This window comes from Podarcis liolepis (assembly GCF_965112155.1).
Source record: "Podarcis liolepis genome assembly, chromosome: 12".
Taxonomy (NCBI): domain Eukaryota; kingdom Metazoa; phylum Chordata; class Lepidosauria; order Squamata; family Lacertidae; genus Podarcis; species Podarcis liolepis.
The window spans coordinates 27,423,931-27,444,763 of NC_139563.1; the positions used below are offsets into that span (position 1 = coordinate 27,423,931).

The 20,833-nt window shown below is 40.0% G+C and overlaps 1 protein-coding gene across 4 annotated transcripts in view; it reads right to left on the reverse strand.

Annotated features, from left to right (window-relative positions):
• CDK6 (cyclin dependent kinase 6) overlaps nucleotides 1-20,833 on the reverse strand; it is a 107,974-nt gene that overhangs the window by 24,765 nt on the left and 62,376 nt on the right. For all 4 annotated transcript variants that reach the window (XM_083467709.1, XM_083467712.1, XM_083467711.1 and 1 more), the window contains one exon: nucleotides 14,643-14,752. In XM_083467709.1, coding sequence (XP_083323835.1) covers nucleotides 14,643-14,752 — 110 coding nt within the window. The remainder of the gene's footprint in view (nucleotides 1-14,642; nucleotides 14,753-20,833) is intronic.

Genomic DNA, 20,833 nt, shown 5'->3' on the forward strand with positions numbered 1-20,833 from the left:
GTACCACTGTATCATAGAATTACGGTTAGAAGAGACCCCCAAGGATACAACCCTTTGCAATGCAGGAATCACAACTGAAGAATCCCTGGCAGGTGGTCATTCAACCTCTGTTTAAAAACCACTAATGAAGTTCACCACTCCACCACCTCCCAAGCTGGTTTCTTGCTTCTAATGTCTTTAAAGATTTTTGGTTTTGGTTATGTTTTCAGTGATGTGCTTCCAAAAGTCAAATGAACAAGGCCTGCTAACCAAATCCCAGTAGGTAAATTTCCTTGGCAGACATGGCTATTGGCACAACCCTGGCTGTAAGGCGTAAAAGTATAGGTAAACAGCCAAAACAACCTTCTCAATGCCAGGACCCTTCTTATAGATTGTGGAACATTATGTTATCACCCAGAAATGAAGTATTATATATCTGTTACAGATAAATGTCCAAACAGCAGAAACTGTCTATGATCCCATTTGCATCTGGAGAATGTCTGAAATTATGGACTCCACACAGCCTAGTGTAGGTCTGCACTTTTGGACATTCAACAGATGCATGAACAATGGTCACCCTTCCTTTGCGATTGGCTACAGCCTTCACATGTTACTGCAAACATTTAAAAACATTCACTGTTAAGATATACACTTTATGTTTGCCTTTCCCCCTACATATACATGTATAAGCGGAAGTAGAGTTTATAACCAGATGAGCTGTTGCTGGAACAGGAAAGAGTTGTCTGAGATACTATTATCCAGAATAAAGTGAATGTTGATACATACCCATGAGGCATACATGCACAATCTCTTTCAGAAGCATGATTTATAAATAATAACAACATAATGCATAGTCCAGAAAGCTACCTCAGCCATATGTAAAAAAGCTTGGAAGTATCCAGTGGGATTCTTGATCCTTCCCTGTGAGTTTCAAGAGAGGACTACAGAACAGCTTCAAGCTCAAGAAATACAAGACTCACTGGGGTGTAAAGCCGAGTTATTACTGAGTTATTTCCATAGAAAAACAGATATTGGAGCCATTTAATAAAGGGAGGTGGTTGGAAGATACATTCCAAATCAGGGATGGAACCATGCTGCCTGGAGCTGATGAGAGGTGGAGTTCCATAGCCTCTGGAGGGCACCATGTTAGGACTCGTCCATGCTTCTGCTTGTCCTGTGCCTAGAACCACTTGTCCCATGCTTTCTAAGCATGGTTCCAAGTGGTTTTTCCCTTCTCCCACTGCCTTCCCCCAAGAAACCTGCTCTTTAGCGCTAAATCAGAACCAACAGCAATCTGGTGAAAACTCAATTGCTGTTTGTTTCGATTCAGCACTAAACCACAGGTTTTCTCCGGGGAAAGTGGTGGGGCAATTGTGGGTGTGGATGAGCCCCCTAGTTACACCTGGACAAATTTTAAAAAGCTGCAGATCTGCAAAGGCTCTGGTTTCAAGATTAAACCTCTTCATGAGATCCACATACTCAAAGGACTGTCTTGCCACACATGCTCCATATGAGGCTATACATCTATTAAGATGGGGGTGGTAGCCCTGAGCACTGTCTGATCATTACAACTGTAGCAGGGGGAAAGGCTTTTTCTATGTGGAGTGTCAGACCCTGGAATGCACTAGGTAAGAAAGCCCGTTTTTTGCAAGATTTTGGAAAGGGTGCAATACATTTTTATGTCAACAGACAAGTGACTGACTGTGATTCTTAGTGGCTATTCTGGCTCAGCTGTGTTCTATTTAATTTTAGTTTTGCTCTTTGATTTATACTGTTCTCATGCATATAGTTTGTATTCTTTCTTGAGCACTCTGAGCTGTTGAAAAAAGTGGCTTATAAAAAAAAATAGAGACAGACAGACAGAAAGGTTGATTCACATGGTCAGATGTGAATCAAATCCGTCTCACTGGGTCACTCCAGTGTTTTGTTTGGCTTGTTCTTAGTTCAATTTATACTCTGGTGTGCTAGAAAATGTACAAACCTCGCTACATGCTGACTGGTAAGTGGAGAAGCTAATGGAGCAATCAAACGACGGCTTTACCGGGCATCCATTTTATAAGGAAACATTGGGGTTCTTAGCTCTCATTCTGCCATTTGCAAAGGGTCATATGATTTGTTCTAGAGAGATCAGTGTGGGAAGCTGGGAGGTGACAAAGAATACAGACACTGTATTTTTATGTCAACCCTTTCAGTAGGTAATGAACCTTGAAACAAGATAAGGAATCCATGAAGATTATAGTCAAGTCTGCTTAGATTCCGCTTCCCTTCTAAGGGGGAAAAACTTTAAAAAAAAAATAAAATCAAAGAGTGAGATTACACACCTTGGCCATTATCCAAATGAGCTATTTACATGCGCGATAAGGAATCTTGTAAAGCTGAAACTTGCTTTGTAGTTTTACTGGTGCAGCTCCTGGAGGCCGATGCAAAAAGCTGTGATTCGGTTTTCAAATCTTGTTTGCCTTTTCACCAGGTAAGATGGAAAAGAATATGCACCTGTGGTTCCCTTACAAGTATGCAGTGACTCTTCTGCATTGCGACCTCATTGGGAAGGGATGGGGAACATGTGGTTCTCTGGATGTTGCTGAACCCCAGCTCCCCTCATCCGTGACCACTGGCCCTACTGGCTGGACTCCAACAACATGTGGAAGCCCGCAGGTCCCCTATCCAAGTCACAGAGTGCTTAACTGTGCTACTCTGTCGCAGCAAAGCAACTAAGAGTCTTGATGAGCAGTTTGTGCCAAACTGTGTTGATCCCTACATTAGTTAGGACTGTTTGTTCTTTTGGCCTTACAGAGATGAGCAAAATTTTAAAGGTTTGGAACTTTTCACAAAGAAGAACTTCACTTTACTATGTAGCGCTTCTTTTACCAGCTGACACTCCACAAACTCTGGCTGGTCAGAGAAGTCCAGAATTCTAAGAATTGGCTGGAAACAACAACAACATTAGAGGTTCCTTTTGGATGGTTAGAGGAAAAAGAAGCACAATTAAAACAGAAACAATTCAGAAATGAAACGTAATGTAAAATTCTACAGATGATCAAAATATGACCTCCATTCTAATTCAATATGTTAGCCAATGTGGCTACTCACCAGATGTTGTGGACTATAACTCGTGTTAGCCCAAGAAACTACTATCTTATATTTGGGTTCTCCTATTTCACTTGCAATCTGATCATGGGTAAGGACCATTTAACATCAGCATTAAGTGAATATGATGACAGCTGTTTTCCTCTTTCACTTGGAAAATGTGCTGTACATCACCCAATGATTCTCAGATAACCATGTGAACTGCTTCTTTTGAAAACAGGGCCAGTCCAAGACATTTTGCTACATAATGCAAAGGGCATGAAGGTGCCTCCCGTTCCATGCGCAAAGGCCAATGTTATTTCAAAACTGGCAATGGGACAGTATTCAGGTTATCCGAATGGTCATTTGTGGAAAGGGATCTGGAATGACCATTTCATAAATTTAAGTCTTCAACCACTGATCAGTTCACTGATCAAAACATACTTGTCACAGCAGAAGAGGGGGTGCCAATTTACTATGGAGGGGTAGTTGAATAGGAGGCTGTCAGAGTGATGTATAGTCCCACCAGTTGTATATTAAGACCATTCCTTTCTAACATACTAGAATGTTTTTTATTTAAAAACACCTAGTTCTACCTTCCAAGTTTGAGACATATTTGCTTTGGGCCTCACCAACTGAAAATATTTCTAATCAGACTGCTATGATGGGAAACCTTTGAACAGCAAATGTTTAATGCCAGTAGGTCAGTTTCTCATGGAATAAACTTTGCTTAACCAAACATACTCCTACTTGTATCAGCTGAAAGCCTTTGCACACATGAATGAAAGCATGAAGGAAGTTAACTCTTACCTACTTGAGGCCTTTCTAACACCAGAGCAAAAAGCAAATAGAAAAAAGAAAGAAACAAAAGCAGTCAACTTATTGGTTACCTCAAATGTTACAAGTACCTCGTAGAAGAACAATTAACACCATCTTCTGTTTCTATCACTAAAACACCGGTTTTTGAAAAATAGAATTAAAAACTGTGCTAAATGCTTTATAAGCAGCAATGAATCATGGATTAAGCCACACATGCTGGGACAATACAACACAGAATCTTTGGGGAAAGGTTTCAAACTCCCCAGGGCATTCCTAGCCCTACTCAGAGATGCCTGGGATTGAACCTGGGACCTTCAGCATGAAAAGCAGATGCTCTACCACTGCGCTATGGTTCTTCCCCTTTAAAGTCAGATGTTGTCCACGTAACCCTTAAAAAACCAAAATGGTCTCTTGGATTTGTCTACTGTACTTTTTATTAAGGGGGTTGAGAATGCCTTTTGCTGCCTGAAACACACAGAATCCAACTGGTCTGGCAACAGAATCTTAATTGTATGCTGGTAATGGGGTAGCATCCTCCATCAACAGCATCGATCTTTCCTTATTCTCTACCACTTCCTTTAAAAAATATATGAATTTTGCCACGAAACAAAAATAATGTAACCTAATTTAAACAGGCATCGCTTGAGTAACAGTGTGAATGCCGGATTTGGTTTTCCACTCATGTACGTTTTTAATTTGCCCAGCTTGTTGATCAAGGTATACTTGGTACCACCTCTGTGGCTTATATCAAGTGATAATTAATGGCTCACAGTGTGGCCTGCACTTATAGTTAAAAACTAGATAAAGCAAACGTTTGAAATTATATGTAATGGAATATGGACGATTAGCAAAGGGCTTCAGAAGAAGGTTAGACTTTCAAAACAATAAAAGCATCGGAAACCGTTACAACACTAAATACCATGCTATTATGCAGCACAAGGTGAAATTTCAACTTTTATACCAGCTGTCTGGGTTTTGGCATAAAAGCCATGAAAGCAAGATGAGGTAAAATATATAATTTGGAGCAGCTGCTTTGCCTTATCAAAGCTTACTAAACACGTGCAGAAGAAATTAAGAGCTCTCGTGACAGCAGACAGAAAATTGATATTTTGTTCATAGTATATACCATAGTGATTTGAGCTCAAAACAATACAATATACAGTATTCAGCAGGAAGGACTAGGCAAATGTGTTGAGTTCATCCAGTTTGGCTGCTCCAATTTAAATAAATAAGTTTGTTTGACAAAATTACATGGAGTCTGATTTCACATCAAAATTATGAAGTACTTTGATCTTGTCTTATATTGAAACATGAATACAGGCAGTGACCATTTTGCACACATCCTGTGGGACCCGGAAGGGGGCAGAACAGGGCAGGCTTATGCATGCTCCATCGACGGGGGGCGGGGGCAGGCGGGGAGGAATGGAACCCCATGCAAAATGGTCACGGCCGCTTGTACGTGTTTTTAAAAATACTCCTTAAATATACCTGAAGTGCCTCAAGAAATAATGAGTTAAAGGGGGGAAATAATGTTAAGTTATTTACATGCCTCTATATGTATTTGAAAAGCCAAGTGATTTTCATCTAAGGGCTAAATAGGAGCCACCTGTTTTCAAGATGCTACTTCATCCTTCCCATTCTCTTTTCCACATGCCTTCGATCTGCTGGCTGTTGCTTTTCTTTTAAGCCTGAGCACAAGGCATTGTTATGAGTGTTAACTAATGTGTCAGGCACTCTGAAAGTAATGCATAATGATGATCTCAATATATAGGCAGTTTTATTTGCGAGACGCACCGCAAGATAAGAATAGCTCGTCGCTGAGCATTAACATACATTCTGACCTGGTCATGATGACCAGCTTGCTGTCATGGAAAAAGGAAAAAAACTGCTCCAGACAGCTATGTCTGGATAATATTCTATTATCATGGAGCTCAAGTACACCATGGTAAGATAATTGGTCAATGCAAGAAATTCTGAACCAGAGAAGCCCCAATGTGTCCAGCCTCTCGATGAGGACCTTGAGTGAAGGTGAGCCCAACACCCCTCAATGTAATTGGTTCCATTCTTGAACTGCTCTTGCCATCAATAAATTTCTCCTAAGGTTCAATCAATCTACCCTATAAGAAGGTTAAACGAGTCCTCTGGATTAGGCCAATGGCCCATCTAGTCCTGCTCTCATAGTGGCCAACCCAATGTCTACGGGAAGCCCAGAAGCAGGACGTGAGTGCAACAGCACGCTCCCAACTTGTGATTGCCAGACGCAGAACACAGCCATCATGGCTAGTAGCTTAAGCCCATAGAATGATGAACTTAAGTCCACATATCTAGTCATGAACTAAGGACCAGCAGAGAACAAAACATATACCTTATGGGGAAAGGTTATAGCTCAGTAGAAGAGCACATGTAAATAACTGGCATTTTCAGGGAAAAGTCTCCATGCCTGAGTTCCTGGAGAAACACTGCCAGTAAGGGTAGATAATACGTACTGTGATAGATGGATCAATAGTTTGACTCAGTAAAAGGGAGCTTTCTATATCACTCTTCTGAAACATTCCATTTCAGTCCTCTTTTCCCCACCACCCGCCTTGGAATATTGTGAGTTACTCCTAGATTCCGCAAAATGGTCCGCAATAACACCGATCTACAGGCTATAAAATGTTCTCACAGTCTCTCTGGCTGAAACGATGTGGCGTCTACAGAGGTAGCCAGTATCAAAGGAGCTGTGATGTGCTTATGAACTGGAAAAAATATATAATTCTTTAAATGTCTAAACAGCATCAGATCCCACACTGTGCTCCTTCTCATTCCCTTTGAGCAAATCTGGCTCAGGATTGTAATTACTTGGTACAAGATGGCAAAATATTTCAGAGTTGTGTTATGTTTTTGCCTCGGCTGTCAATGTCCCGCTGTCCTATCCTTTTTCAGATATCTATTTGATTTTCCACATGCCTGAATGTCTATTAACCTTATGCTTTAAAATAATTTTAAAATGAATAAAACAAAAAGGCTTGATGAGGGAGTTGCTAAGACAAATCTGATAAAAGGGGGGGGGCAAACTAGTAGATTTATACCTATAAATATAAAATTGCCTCCTTTAACCCATGTAAACTACTTTTTTGTTTAGAAAAACTAAACACAAAGGTGCATTTTGAAATATCTTCAGTTTGAATTAAATGATCCCAAAGTGGGAAGAATATTCTGCACTCCTGTCTGGAATTTGAAACTATTTTGTTGGCAGCTTCTTGTAAACTGGAGAACCATATATACATTTTCATTACTATATTGGATAAAGTAAGATGTTTCTTAATCAGCTCAAACTAGCATATATAGATCTATATAGATATAGATATGATGGACAAAATTATTTTCCTAAGAGCTGGGTCTCTGACCTTTTAGATTTCATCTTCAAACAGTCTCAGATGTCAGCATGACATACAAAGTGTCAAAATATACAAAGCTTTATCTTTTTAAGTAGGTTAGATTTCACTCCAAACCTAAGCACATTCACATGGAAGTAAGCCTCATTGATTTTAGTGAAGTTTGCAGATTCTAAGCAAGTGTAGTTAAGACAGCAGACTTATTTTCATTTGTTATTTTCAATATAACTTCCTTCAACAAAACAACAGCTCTTAATGTACACAACAAATTTATCTCTTCAGAAAGGTAGGCTTTCTCAAAAGATCTTAATAGAATCTAACAGTGCAATCCTACACACATTTACTCAAATGTAAGTTCCACTGAATTCCTTGGGACGCCCTACCAGGTGAGTGGGTATAAGATTGCACATATAAAGGAACTGAACTCAATGGGTGAAATGGCCATTTTCCCATGAAGCTGCCGTCCATTCCAATAGAATTTGTGCAGAGTAACTTCCTAGCGGATTGCCTTAAATTTATACTTAACAAACAACCAATTGGAGCTTTGAAAACAACAACTCTTATTTACAAAGATCAAGGCTATCGGTTGAGGATTTTGTTTGTTTGTTTGTTTGTTTATTCATTAAATTTGTATACTGCCCTTCATCCACAGATTTCAGGGTAGTTCACAACATAAAAATACAAGCTAAAATTAACAAAATACATAAAAAGAACATGACCAAAAACAAATGAATAACCCCCCTTTGCTCACCACTTCTCGCAAACACATTTATTTATTTATTTATGTATGTATGTATGTATGTATGTATGTTACAACTCTCCTGCTCTCACAAAAGGTTTGATGCTGCATTATTTCTAGCAAATGCTGCCTTTGTGCTTAGCAACACAACTGATTTCTGTCACTGCTTTGCCGTTTGTTTAAAATATCTCTCTCTCAAAAAAATAAAAAATAAAAAAAATCCTGTCTGCCAAGCTGGCGTTCCCCCTCCCCTCTTTGCTTTTGTTAGGGCAAGTAACAGTTTTTGGTTTCTATGGTTTATCAACGGTTTCCTTTGCCCATCATATCTACTATTGTGACAAAGCCTGGCATGATTGGGAGCTTGAAGAAAAAAACCACAACTGAATAAGTCTGGCATCCACTTCAACACCCCTCTCCAACCACAGACAGATACAGTTACTGGATTTGACTAACGGTTATCAATCAGCTCAACTGTAGGCCCTTGGGAAGATAACAAGCCAAAAAACAGAAGGAAGAAGGAAACTAATACGAAATATTTTTCAGTTGTTTATATAATGAAATGGAATTATTAGCCTCATGGAACTCTTTTCTAACTCCTAAATGTTTCACAGAATAGATCTGGTTCCTCAGGGGAACACCACACATTATGACAGCTATAGGAAGTGTTAGTGTTTCCTGCAAATACATAAAATGTGGACATCATATATATGCGTACACGTATCTTTAATCACCCATTCACCTGCATCTAAGAAACCTTGTTGAACTAAGCTGTTTAGAAGGTAACATTGTCCACACATAACAGATTTGCTGAGGGAAGCACCAGTTAAACACCAAGACAGCAACAATCATAATCCAATCTAATTGTATTTAAATGTTTATTGCTATGAATGAGAGCATATCCCGCAGACATGTCAGACGTGCAATTCTGAAGGAAGAACAAGAGTAGACCAATGAGTTGAAGCAAAAATAACAAAAGACAAAAGGGCGCACTTTTCCCAAACATGCTCAAATGGAAATAGGACAGATTCAAACAAACAGTTGAAGAGATTAAGCCCCATGGGATGATTTATTTGGGAAGATGACTGTTTGACCCATCACAGACATATGACAAGAGGTTTACCACCTGTTTGTTCACCACCCCACGTTTTATGAGGTGGCAAACTAAAGCTGAGCCATGTGCTGTGCCAGAGTATTCACATGAAAAGTAAACACGACCAAGACACAACTCTCATGGTGCCTTCACCACCTCAGCCAACACCAAACGTTTCAGCTGAAACTGCCCCTTCATCCCAATGATTTCACTGCAGCTTACTTAAGTTTATATATTTATCTATTTCATTTATGAAGCACTTCCCATAAACCATCCTGAAGTAATTTAACAATAAAATCATCAACAGTGAAACATATAAAAACACAGTTTGTAGGCAACTGCAGATTAGAGAGCAGGCTAAAAGATCTTCACTTAAACGAGACAATCCCTCACTTGAAAGAGAATGATCTTCAATAGGCAGCCAAAAAATAAAAAATAAAAATAAAGACAGTGTCCCTCTGGTATACGGTGTGAGAAAGGTCTAAAGGACAGGCGCTGCCACACTAAAAGTCCAGTTTCAACATTTTATGGAATGGCCTTCATGATGAGGTGGTATCTGTAGGAGACCCTCTTCTGCAGAGCACAGGAATTGATTTGATATAGAAGGGATAGGACAGTATTTTAGGTATCCTGGATCCAAGCTGCATAAGGGTGAATTTAGCTTGGTAGTTAATTGACAGGCATTTCAAGTTTTTCAGCAATGACAGAACCTGATGGTGACATTCTGCCCCAGTGAGTAGATGAGCCACTGCATTTTGCACTAGCTGCAGTTTCTGGGACAACCTTATGGGTAGCCCCACAAAGAAAGCACCAATGTAACCTAAGTTAAATGCACTCAGGTGTGAGGTAAAATTTTTATAGTGAAACACAAGACAAAAGTTGTACTGTGTTTTTACTCTTTTTTTGTTGGGAGCTGCCCAGAGTAGCTGGGGCAACCCAGTCAGATGTGTGGCATATAAATAATAACATATTACCATTATCATTCCTGGAGCTAAGAAAAAGAACAAAATAATGTCCCAATTTATCTGGTTGGTTTTTGTAAAATATGCATAGCAGAAAAATGTAAATACAAGGGGATCCCACCATTTCCCTATTAATTCAGAGAAAAAGTAGCCATTTTAATATTCTAAATCAGTATCTATACCAACTTCAGATCTCATTTTGCTACTACTGACCCAAAATCTCTTGTAACTGAGTTGGACCTGGTGCTATCCATTTTCAAAACTATTTTAGTAAAAGTAAGAAAAATTTAACCAAGAGATGTTTCCAAACGTTCACTACAGTATAGATTATCTACACTAGAAGAGCAACCCTTCTCTTGAGAAACATCTAGATTTTATTTTTTTCTGCATTTAAGCTCACCCCCCCAACCCTTTGTTCTATCTTTCATGGGCATATAGATGCATTGGAGGCTTCTAGTACTTTCAAGCTAGTCCTGGTCTGAATTTTAATTCACCACTGGACAGGTGGCCAGCCTATTAGATTGGTTATTTCAGCTTTTCTTCTGGAGTCTTGGACTCATACCATCAAGGCTGAATGAACACAGGCCTCTAATTTAACCCAGTGACCTCTCAATGTAACAGAATAACAATGACAGCTTGAATCATGCTTCCCTACCAGACAAAAGGGCAGCAAGGCATACAGGTCTGCTGAAAAGCGATATTTTTTATTCCAAGTATTTGCCCCAGGATACACAAACAGAGCTAAAAGCAAGGTTTTCAACTTCAGAATATAATTTGAATGCAGCAGAAATTTAATGCGTTCTGGATAGCTTAGGAGACACACTTGTCCTTTAGCATCCAATATATCAAAATAGCGTTGGCTTCATATAAAAGCATATATGAGGTTCCTTTGTTATTGCTATGAGAGTGACTACTCTCAGCCGGTCACCAAGCTCCTACTTTTAAAGTTATGGTAAATAAACGACTCTGGGAAATTAGGCTCTGAGAAATTGGGAGCGCAAGCTTGCTACGCTAGAGTATTTCTGTCATGGTGTATGCTAAAAGTAACATCTACAGCAGCCCACCTATGTGTAAGGAGGAGGCCTGCACACCTGGCTTCACCTGGAGAAGCTCTACAGACATGCGGACAGATTGGGGGGCACGTCAGCAACATGTGCCAGTTGTGGGCTGAGGCCACACCACCTTATCATGCATTCTTTCAGTTCATGTGGTAGTCATCTCACTAAAGAAAAGCAGCATGGGCCTTCCTGATTGGCTGAGCAAGGCATAAATACCAAGACCCTGACCTTTTGTTCAATGCCTAGTCAATGGAGTACAGTAGAACCTCGAGTTGTGGACGTAATCCATCCCAGAGGCACGTCTGCAACTCGAATCGTTCGCATCCAGAAGTGCCGCGTCTGCGCACGGTGCGATTTAGTGCTTCTGAGCATGTGCGAGCGGCGAACCCAGAAGTAACCCATTCTGGTACTTCTGGGTTGCCGCAGGACGCAACTTGAAAAGATGTAGCCTGGAGCGGACGCAACATGAGGCATGACTGTATTTCCTTCCCCAGTTTCTAATTCTCCCTGCATACCTTTGCCTTCTCCTCCCCTCCAGTCTCTTCTCATATCAAGCTTCTCTTTGCCTCATTCCCATTCCTGCTTCTGAATTGCCTTCTTGGCAACCTGCTTTTTAGCTCTGCCAGTTCTCTCTCCTCATTGGCCCTACATTCCCGAAAACCAGGGGCGTGGTGCCACTGGCCTGGTGGCCCTCAAGGCCTCTCTATCTGGCCCTCAGGACTGTCCCCAGGCCACACCCTCTCCTCAGATACACCAGTCACCAGGTATACTTCACACCTTCCTTCAGTGTTTATGCCTGTCTGGCTAGAGGTATTTGTTGCTTTATCCACTTTTGCCTCAGGCCCCGCCCACCACAGACATGTGACCTCTAGACGACTACTCAGATGGAAATGCAGCCCCATTTCCTCGCCTAGACCATTTTTTTTTTAAAAAAGTGGTCTTTTTTGCCTGAGGTGGACACAATGCAGTTCCAGAGTTTAAGCATTTAGCATTAAGAGAACATTAAAATGGCTTGCAAAATGTGGCAATACAGCAAAGCCCCTCATGCACTGGCCCTCTTGAGAATACGTAGTTCTACAGAAATTCTTTTCCCACCAAAATGGCTTCAACAGCAGCATACCAAACAGTGGGAAAGTACAGAAGAACAAAGCCACACCTGAAATCCTTTAAATAATGTGTACAATGAGGAGATGAGAAAAAGGAAGTATAAGTCACCATGATAATAAAACAAACAAATTCAGTTTGTTTCAATGTTGACCCAACAGGCAAACTTCCATCCTAAAAAAACTAGTCAAAAGCAGCTCACGATAAAGCTAACAGAAGCAAGAGTTGCATTTAAATAGCCACTTCAGAAACAATCCATGGGTGTTTGCAAAACTTCACAGTCTTTTGATACTAAGACTATACTATTGCCAGCTTTTCGTTTTTGTTTTCCTGCAACGTGCCTTTAGAGAAATAACACATCTTAGGCCATAGCTATTGCAAAACTATATAAATACAACAATCCGAGTTGAAAATATTCAATGCGGTACTGTGACAATGTCTGTATATCAAATAGTTAACAATGAAGTTGTAGATTACCAGGGTATGAACGTGGTTGGTAGCTGCCCAGTCAACTGCACTTCTATTTATTTCAACCATTTTCTCCTTGGTTTTAAGACCAGGATTGTAAAACTATTTCTGGAAGCTCCAGAAGATAGCCTATTTTTATCTAACTCTGTTTCACATACAAACATTTGCACTGAAGCCTACTTTGAAATCAGAAAGTTTTACTTTATTTTTTTTAAAAGGAAAGCAGACTATCCCTAAATTAACCTTACAAATGTTGAATCAATTATTGAGTTAATCAGATTGATTCACCAAAAATATTTTGATCAACTAAAGAGGTACCATCAATTAATCAGATAACATATTTTTTTTAAAAAATGATGATCATTATTTTTAATATAAAGCTTTTAAAAAGTACAGATGGCAGCAACCAAGAAACATTTACCCTCCTCTCACTCAAATGAGTGAATGCTCCTTTTAAGACAGTACCTGCTGCAGCAAACAATAAAAAAGGATTCCTCCCCAAAAATTACAGTTTTATTCACATGCAACATATGGTCAATGATCACTATCACCTGTGAGGTGTTATGTAGCATTTGTGGAAAGGACTTTACTTGTGCTAGACTGCACTGTGCACAGACTTGGCTGGCAGTTGTTTTCAGTGGGCTTAATCCTAGCAGATTTGTAGTAAGAACAGATGAAAGTTTCCCCAAGCAGATGCACAGTGTATTTCTTCCACTACAGAGTAATTAAAGAGCCACTATATATTTTTAAAAAGGGAATATTGCCTAATCAAAAGTTGGGGTTTCCAATTGAAAGAGAGTCCTGCCATTTCTTTTTCAAGATATTAAAAATTTTGTTCCATGCAGGGAAAAACGATCTCCTAAAGCCAGTTGTGGCACCTTCAATATTCTTTCTAGAGTTCTACAAAGGTCCCCTTTATCAACATCTCAGTAATCTGGATTTACATATACCAAGAACAAAACAATGGGCAGGAACAATGCTATAACAGAACGAAAACTTTAAAACAGATCTTCAAAACTCAGGGCTGGAACCAGGTTTGATAGGGCAGTGGGCCCCCCGCTTTGCTGCTGCCACTGCCCACTGCCCCACCTATTCCCCCTGCCACTACCACACGTCTTGCCTCCCCCCCTCCACTTCAACTTCCCCGCCTTGTTTTGCTGCCATATTTGAGTCAGCTGCAACTGTGTTTTCTCTCCCTCCTCCCTGCCTTGCAGGCATCCTGGGTGAAGCAGCCTGGAGAGTTTCTGTGCCGTGGTCGAGGCTAGAAATGTTTAAGATTAGAAAAAGCTTAGTTCTAACAACCTTTCTAGCCATTGCAGCAAACCACTCTCCTGACCACCTCGCCCAGAATGTCTCACTCTGATAAAACACCCTTTAGCCCTCCTTTATAGACACTAAAGCAAGGCATGGAGCCACAATGAGCAGGTGGACAGGGAGCAGCAGTAATGAGAACTGGCCAAGTATCATGAGTTACCGTATTTTTCGCTCTATAAGACGCACCAGACGATAAGCACCTAGTTTTTGGAGGAGGAAAACAAGAAAAAAATTATTCTGAATCCCAGAAGCCAGAACAGTAAGAGGGATCTGGCTTCTGGGATAGCCTCTTGCTGTTCTGGCTTCTGGGATATCTGCGCAGCCTGCACTCGCTCCGTAAGACGCACACACATTCTCCCTTACTTTTTAGGAGGGAAAAAGTGTATCTTATAGAGTGAAAAATACGGTAAGCTAGTCCACTGCCTGAAACCCTCATGGCTGCATTCACCACCATTTTCTTTATTTCCAACATGTGCTTGTCAGGTCCGGGGCCACAGGCATTGAATATGAGGAAGACAGACATGGCCGTAGCAGCCTAACCCAGCACATCTCTTTACAAATGGGCCTTTACAAATGTAAAGATTTTAAAATGGGATGCCAGCAACAGCTGTGGCAAATCCTTAGCATTTGTCCCACCACAGTTAAAAAAATTAAATCATTTCTTACTTTCGACGGAACATTTCTGCGAATATGCAGCCAACGCTCCAAAGATCGACTGGCGTTGCATAACTGGATTGAAGCAAAACTTCAGGAGCTCTGTACCATAGAGTGACAACCTGCAAAACAAAAAGCAGAGTGGGATTCAGCAAAATGAATATATCTGAAAGAATATGTGTGATAATTACCAGGAGAAGGCAAAGACTCCTTTGCTTTACCGTGCTGGGCTACTTACTGGCTAAAACAAAAATGCATTGCTGGACTGGAGACTTTCAGTGGCTCGTAGCCCTTTCATTTTTATAAGTGCTGAGTTCTAGGTGCTGTTTATTTATTTTATATATTTCAAAAAACATTTATATACTGCTTTATATTGCATGTATCCAAAGCCGTTTACAAATATAAAAACATATAAAACCAGCAAAACAAAACTATACAGTAATTACAAAATTTAAATGAAAATACCATCTGCCACGTGACAGACAAGTTAATATTGGTGAGGACAGACTTGGGTGAACAGATATGTTTTTAGTTTTCTGGGCAGTTAAAATTAAAACAACATTGTTATAAATTTATAAATGGAAAAACTTGGAAATAAAGTTTGTTATGTGAGATATACCAACACTTAAAGCTACTAGGGTGAAAAGGAAACTATTATCGGAGCTTTAGAGAATGTACTGCTAAGATTTAGAAATGAATGCTAAAAGCAGCCTTCTTATTATAATAATGATATGAGCTTTCTGGAAGACTCCTCCTCTCACCCACATCAGCTTAATTTGCGGTCAGACCCACCTGAAATCAGAATAAACATACAGAACATATATAAAATGGACATGTTGAAGGGATAAATTAGGGGAGTTCAAGGATATTTACACAAGTGGTCAAATTGGTTAAAAGCCCTTTCAGCACTTTGATCTTACAACATCTGTTTTAGGAACAATTCAATAAATTAAGGGCAAAAGAAAGCTGAGACTGTTGAACTTTTGACATAAATGACCATCTAAACTGGTGTTGCAACAGCAGGATGGTGTAACTATAATCCCATTCACTTTCTGAGCTTGGAAGGTGTTAAATTAGTGATTCTTTAGGATGATTCAAATGACTCTTTCATGCATGAGGCTCCTTGGTAAACTTGTGTTAGCTCTCTGAGCAGGCACACGGCCACTGAGCCACAGCATTCAGCTTTTGTCACATGACTCAAGTGGTGTTACACAGTGGCCTATGCCCACAACTGGTTCACACTAGGGATGGGAGAGAAATTCAGCCCAGTTCACTTTTACATGCACACCTACCTAATTTGCCCCCACTCAAACAAAATGCAAACCAAAAGGCAGCCATTCCAAAATTCACACTTCTCCAAATTTTGCAATGTACTTCTCCAGCTTAGCAATGTGTACAAAACCCCATATACTAGGGTTTTATTCCATATAAAAATGCATATATTCATGAAATACAAAATACAAAAATGCATTATACTGTATTAGCAAAATTGCATAAAAATGTGTATGGGGGGGGGGGGGAACACTGAAATGCTGAAGTTCCAAGAGGAATTTTGCTTAAAATAAATCACAAGCTGATGTGGAAATCTGGAGAATTGAACTTCAGACTGGAAAAACAAAAAACTGGGAGGAACCAAAACCCACAGATTTGCTTATCCCTTATGGTTTGCTTATTCCCTTTATTGTTTTCAGGGAAGAAGCAGAAAAAAATGGTGGAATGAAAGTTATACTAGTTGATGTATCACAAACTTTTGTGACAGTCATGCTGCACCCCTTTTCTGTGGGAGGAAGTTCACAGTAAGCAGTTACACTTCGAGTACTTTCTTCTTGTTAGCATATACAGTCGTACCTTGGTTGTCGAACACCTTGGCACTCGTACATTCCGGCTCCTGAACAATCGAAACCCGGAAGTGAGTGTTCCGGTTTTCGAAGGTTCTTTGGAAAGCTGAACGTCCGATGTGGCTTCCGCTATTGCTTCCGGCGCGCCTGCACAATCGGGAGCCCATTGGAAGCCGCGCCTTGGTTCCCGAAAGTTTTGAAAGTCGAATGGACTTCCAGGACGCATTCTGTTCTAAAACCAAGGTATCACTGTATGTATTTTCGAATGTGCTTCTTTTTAAAGAAAAGGGGGGAAGGTGCAGCTGTGATTTCTGTTTCTACAGTCTTCCCTCGTTATTGTCACAACACTCATGTGAGCTACAACCAAGTCCCAGTTGTATAGTATTCCATCTATGCAAACAGATTCCATGGGAGGGGTGTGTGTGTCTTGCTGCAGAGAGCAGCCATGATAATGTTCACAGTACTGAAGAAGAAAAACACTAAAAAGCAAGTTTGGGGGCCCTCAGGCCCACAAGCTGAGTGTGGCTCTCTAGCAGACTAGGTAGATTCCTGAGAGCTAAATAGGCTCTACCTAGGCACCTCCCCTCTACCTCCTCAGGCCATATTCCCAGAATGCACCACTCACTGGTCCTGTTTCACATCCTCAGTTCTGGCTGGGTGGAATGCATCCTTGAACTGTGATAATTTTAAAACAGCTCACAAAACGGGATGTGAACGGAAAAGTTGTGTAGTTTTTCACCAGTGATGTCATGGGCACCAGCCTTAAGATGCCAAAGACATTTGCACACCTTCATTCCACACAGCAATTCCTGTTGCCAGCATGAAACTTTGCGGGGGGGGGGGGAGAGAGCATTTCCCAGAAACCAGTGCTGTAATTTGAATGTCAGGATATGTAATTTCCTTTCTTTTAGAAGCATTACCTCAAAAGAGATAAAACCCTGGAAAGGCCTTGCATTGCAAGCTTGCTCTTCCTTGTATTTTATATATTTAAATACATGTTATAAGGTGGGTAATGGATTAGAGAAGAGGGGAGGCAAAATTTTTTAATTTAGAAATTGCACACAATTTTTACAGGGAAAGAGCAGGTTGCATTTCAATCATCAGATTTGCCGTGCTTCAGTGTAATTTTTCAGTGTGGAGGGGTCTCTCAGGGTGTGTAATCTGTATGTTAAGAATGGTAAAATGTTTCCGCTTGCCTTCAAGGAACTTGCATGCAAAGAATAACCACAGGATATTTTTCTCACTTAAAAAAAACAAACCCAAACAACTCCGAGAGATGCAGTGAATCTGCAGTGACTGATTCATGAAGATCATTTCCCTCTGCCTCATCCCTTTTTCACCAGAGAAACCAAATAAATATTTGCGGACATTCCATTCACAGAAACAGATAAGCAGAAATGGAAATTATTCTGAAGGCAGGATATGGTGAGCTCAACACCAGAGCAGAACTTCCTCTTCTGCATTGGTTTTATTTCTATTTTTCACTTACAAAAGTGTTTGCTTAGGTAAGCCAGAAAAGAGGGATGTTTCATCTCTAAAAGAAAACAATGGCATTGCATCATTATGGGTATGTAGAAGTGCCCCTGAGTGCTAGGACATGCTGAAGGAAGGACAAACCAGGTCCCCTCCTAAGAATAAGATCTGTTTTTAAATAGTAATACAGTTGTACCTTGGATCTTGAATGCCTTGGCTCCCGAACAAATCGGCTCCCCAACGATCGAAACCCGGAAGTGAGTGTTCCGGTTTTCGAACAATTTTTGGAAGCCGAACGTCCAATGGGGCTTCCGTGGCTTCCAATTGGCTGCAGGAGGTTCCTGCAGCAAATCAAAAGCTGCGCTTTGGTTTTCGAACATTTTGGAAGTGGAACAGACTTCCGGAATGGATTTCATTCGACTTCCAAGGTATGACTGTACAGACTTAACTATATAGGTAATGCAGAGCCAAATGGCAAGGTTGACAATAGCACAATCCTATACCTAGATGCTCAATGGAGCTTATTCCCTAAGTAGGGGTGTTTAGTATAGCAGCCTAAAGGTGCAATCTAGTTCTGCTGGAGTCAGTAGAAACTCCCTTATTAGCTTCTTAGGATCTCAGCTGCAATCAAAATGGTTAATCAATTTTTTTCTGTGCCTTCTCTCTGTGGTACGAGTTTGCATTGTAACATAAACCCAAAGCTTTAGGCTTTAACATTACCCAAAACCGAGTGTTGATGTACCTGGTTAGCATGTTTAATTCATCACATGATTCCATTTAATTCATGGTTAGATTAGAGAGAGAATAATGCAAAAGTGTGACACCAGGCATTTGGCACTGAAAAGAGTATTTGGGGAATACCTCCATTTAATGTACGGCAATTTCATATATCACAAACATAAAAAATAAAAGCAAATCAAAAGGATTTCCACATACAGTTATCCAGTTGTTCCACAACTGCTAATCAATAACTGATCTACCAAATCAGGATCATGGTGCTGATAACACCAAGGTTTCAGGTCTGATCCTGTATGGGACAGCTGCATATTCCTGCCCTGCAGAGGTTTAGACTAGATGATTCTAAGTGTCCCTTCCAACTCTGCAATTCTATAATTCTTTATGATTCCTCTATGATGCAATTATCTTGCTGGTTTTTTTTTAACAAATGAAAGGGCTCTATACAAAGAAAAAGACCAAAACAAAGAACAGAGGTGTGGATTCTTTCTTGGTTTACGCTTCTTCCTTCACTGATGTGTCTGTTAATGCTGTACCTGATTTCATGTTATGAGAAGATAGCCAGCACTGTAAGACTTTGTATGCTCAAAAGGAACATTTTGTGTCTTGTCAACTGCTCTTGACCTTTAGGGAGGATAGTGCATTCATGCAGTTAGTCTATATGGTTCGGGGCTCTTTGAAGAATGAATTCATTCATAAAGATAGCCTTGTACATAAAGTAGACTCTAGTCCAATGCTGTGCCTGCAGGGAACCTGTGGCTCTTCAGATGTTGTAGGATTAAGGGTCTCATCAGCCTAGTCAGTATGCCCAATGGTCAATGATAATAGTGGATGGGGGCACATCAGCATCAATAAACACCTGGCATCTTGCTAATCTCAAGTTCAATTATACTTCTAATTTGCAAGGGTTTGTAAGACAGCAATCCTAGATAATTTGCAAGGGTTTGTAAGACAGCAATCCTAAATATTCTTACTAGGGGGGAAGTACCATTAAACTCAGCAGTATTTATCTGAACAACTATGTTCAGATTTTCACTAATAAGACTAAAATTACTATACTTGACAGTTTGCTTTTCTCACCTCTCTGGGATATGGAAAACCTGTATATTTCCCTAACTGTTCCTTGCACCATCTTCACCACAGCAACTAAGTTCTAGGACTTTTTAACAAAACTAAAATAATTGTTTCTGAACTTGGTAACTTTCACTTCAAACAATGTTATTAGAAAGGAAATCATATTTTCTAATTATTAGTTTGTGAAGGCAATCCCACCCCTGACACTACTCTTGATTCTATGGGGCATAAATTACTTTTACGGTTCAGTGTGTGAGAATTATTTTTTCAACAGTATTTTCTTATTGTCTTCCACAGCACTTCCAATTTAATAAGCACAGTTTTATGTGCTGCATTAGAACATCTGAATCTTGAAAAGGAAAGAAAAATTGAAAAGCTATGAGAGTTAAATATAAGAACTGTTTGTTTCCTTTGATGGTTTAACCAAAACACTAATCAGAACTTTATGCTATATTTCTAGGAAGAACCACATCCCTAGAATGTTGGTGCTGTTCTAAAGTATTTCTAGGTATCTCAATGCACATGAACATGTGTATATATAAACACTAGCGGAAGGCACTTCATCTCGATATAGTGATTTTTTTCATCAAGTCTCATGCATTACGCACGTGTATGCAATTATTACTAGACAGAACTGCAGTTTAAATTTTCTAACCAAGCCCTGATTACATAAGTAAGACTACCAGTATATTTCAAAGATTGTTTTGCACTCATTTATAGAAAATCTAACCATTTTTAATAGGAATGGATATATATATATGAGAAAGCCCATTAAGCAACTATATATAGTTCATTCACGTTTCTTTCTTTTCTGTGGTGTGGAATTACCATGATAACTCTTCCTAGCAGAGAGGTTACTTCTTGAGGTCTTCATGAGAAAGGGCACCCTACGGGAAATTTGAGGGGAGAAGTATGCATTCAAATAGCTTTCACAGTTTACTCTGCATGAGGCAAGTATATTTACCTTGGCATTCCTTGCAATCAGTGGTATGCGGTGCAATGGATAGTATTAGGTTAGTAATACGGACTTCATCTAGATGATGAACTGGTGCAGGTCACAAGATAGTGAAGTTGGGGGTGGCC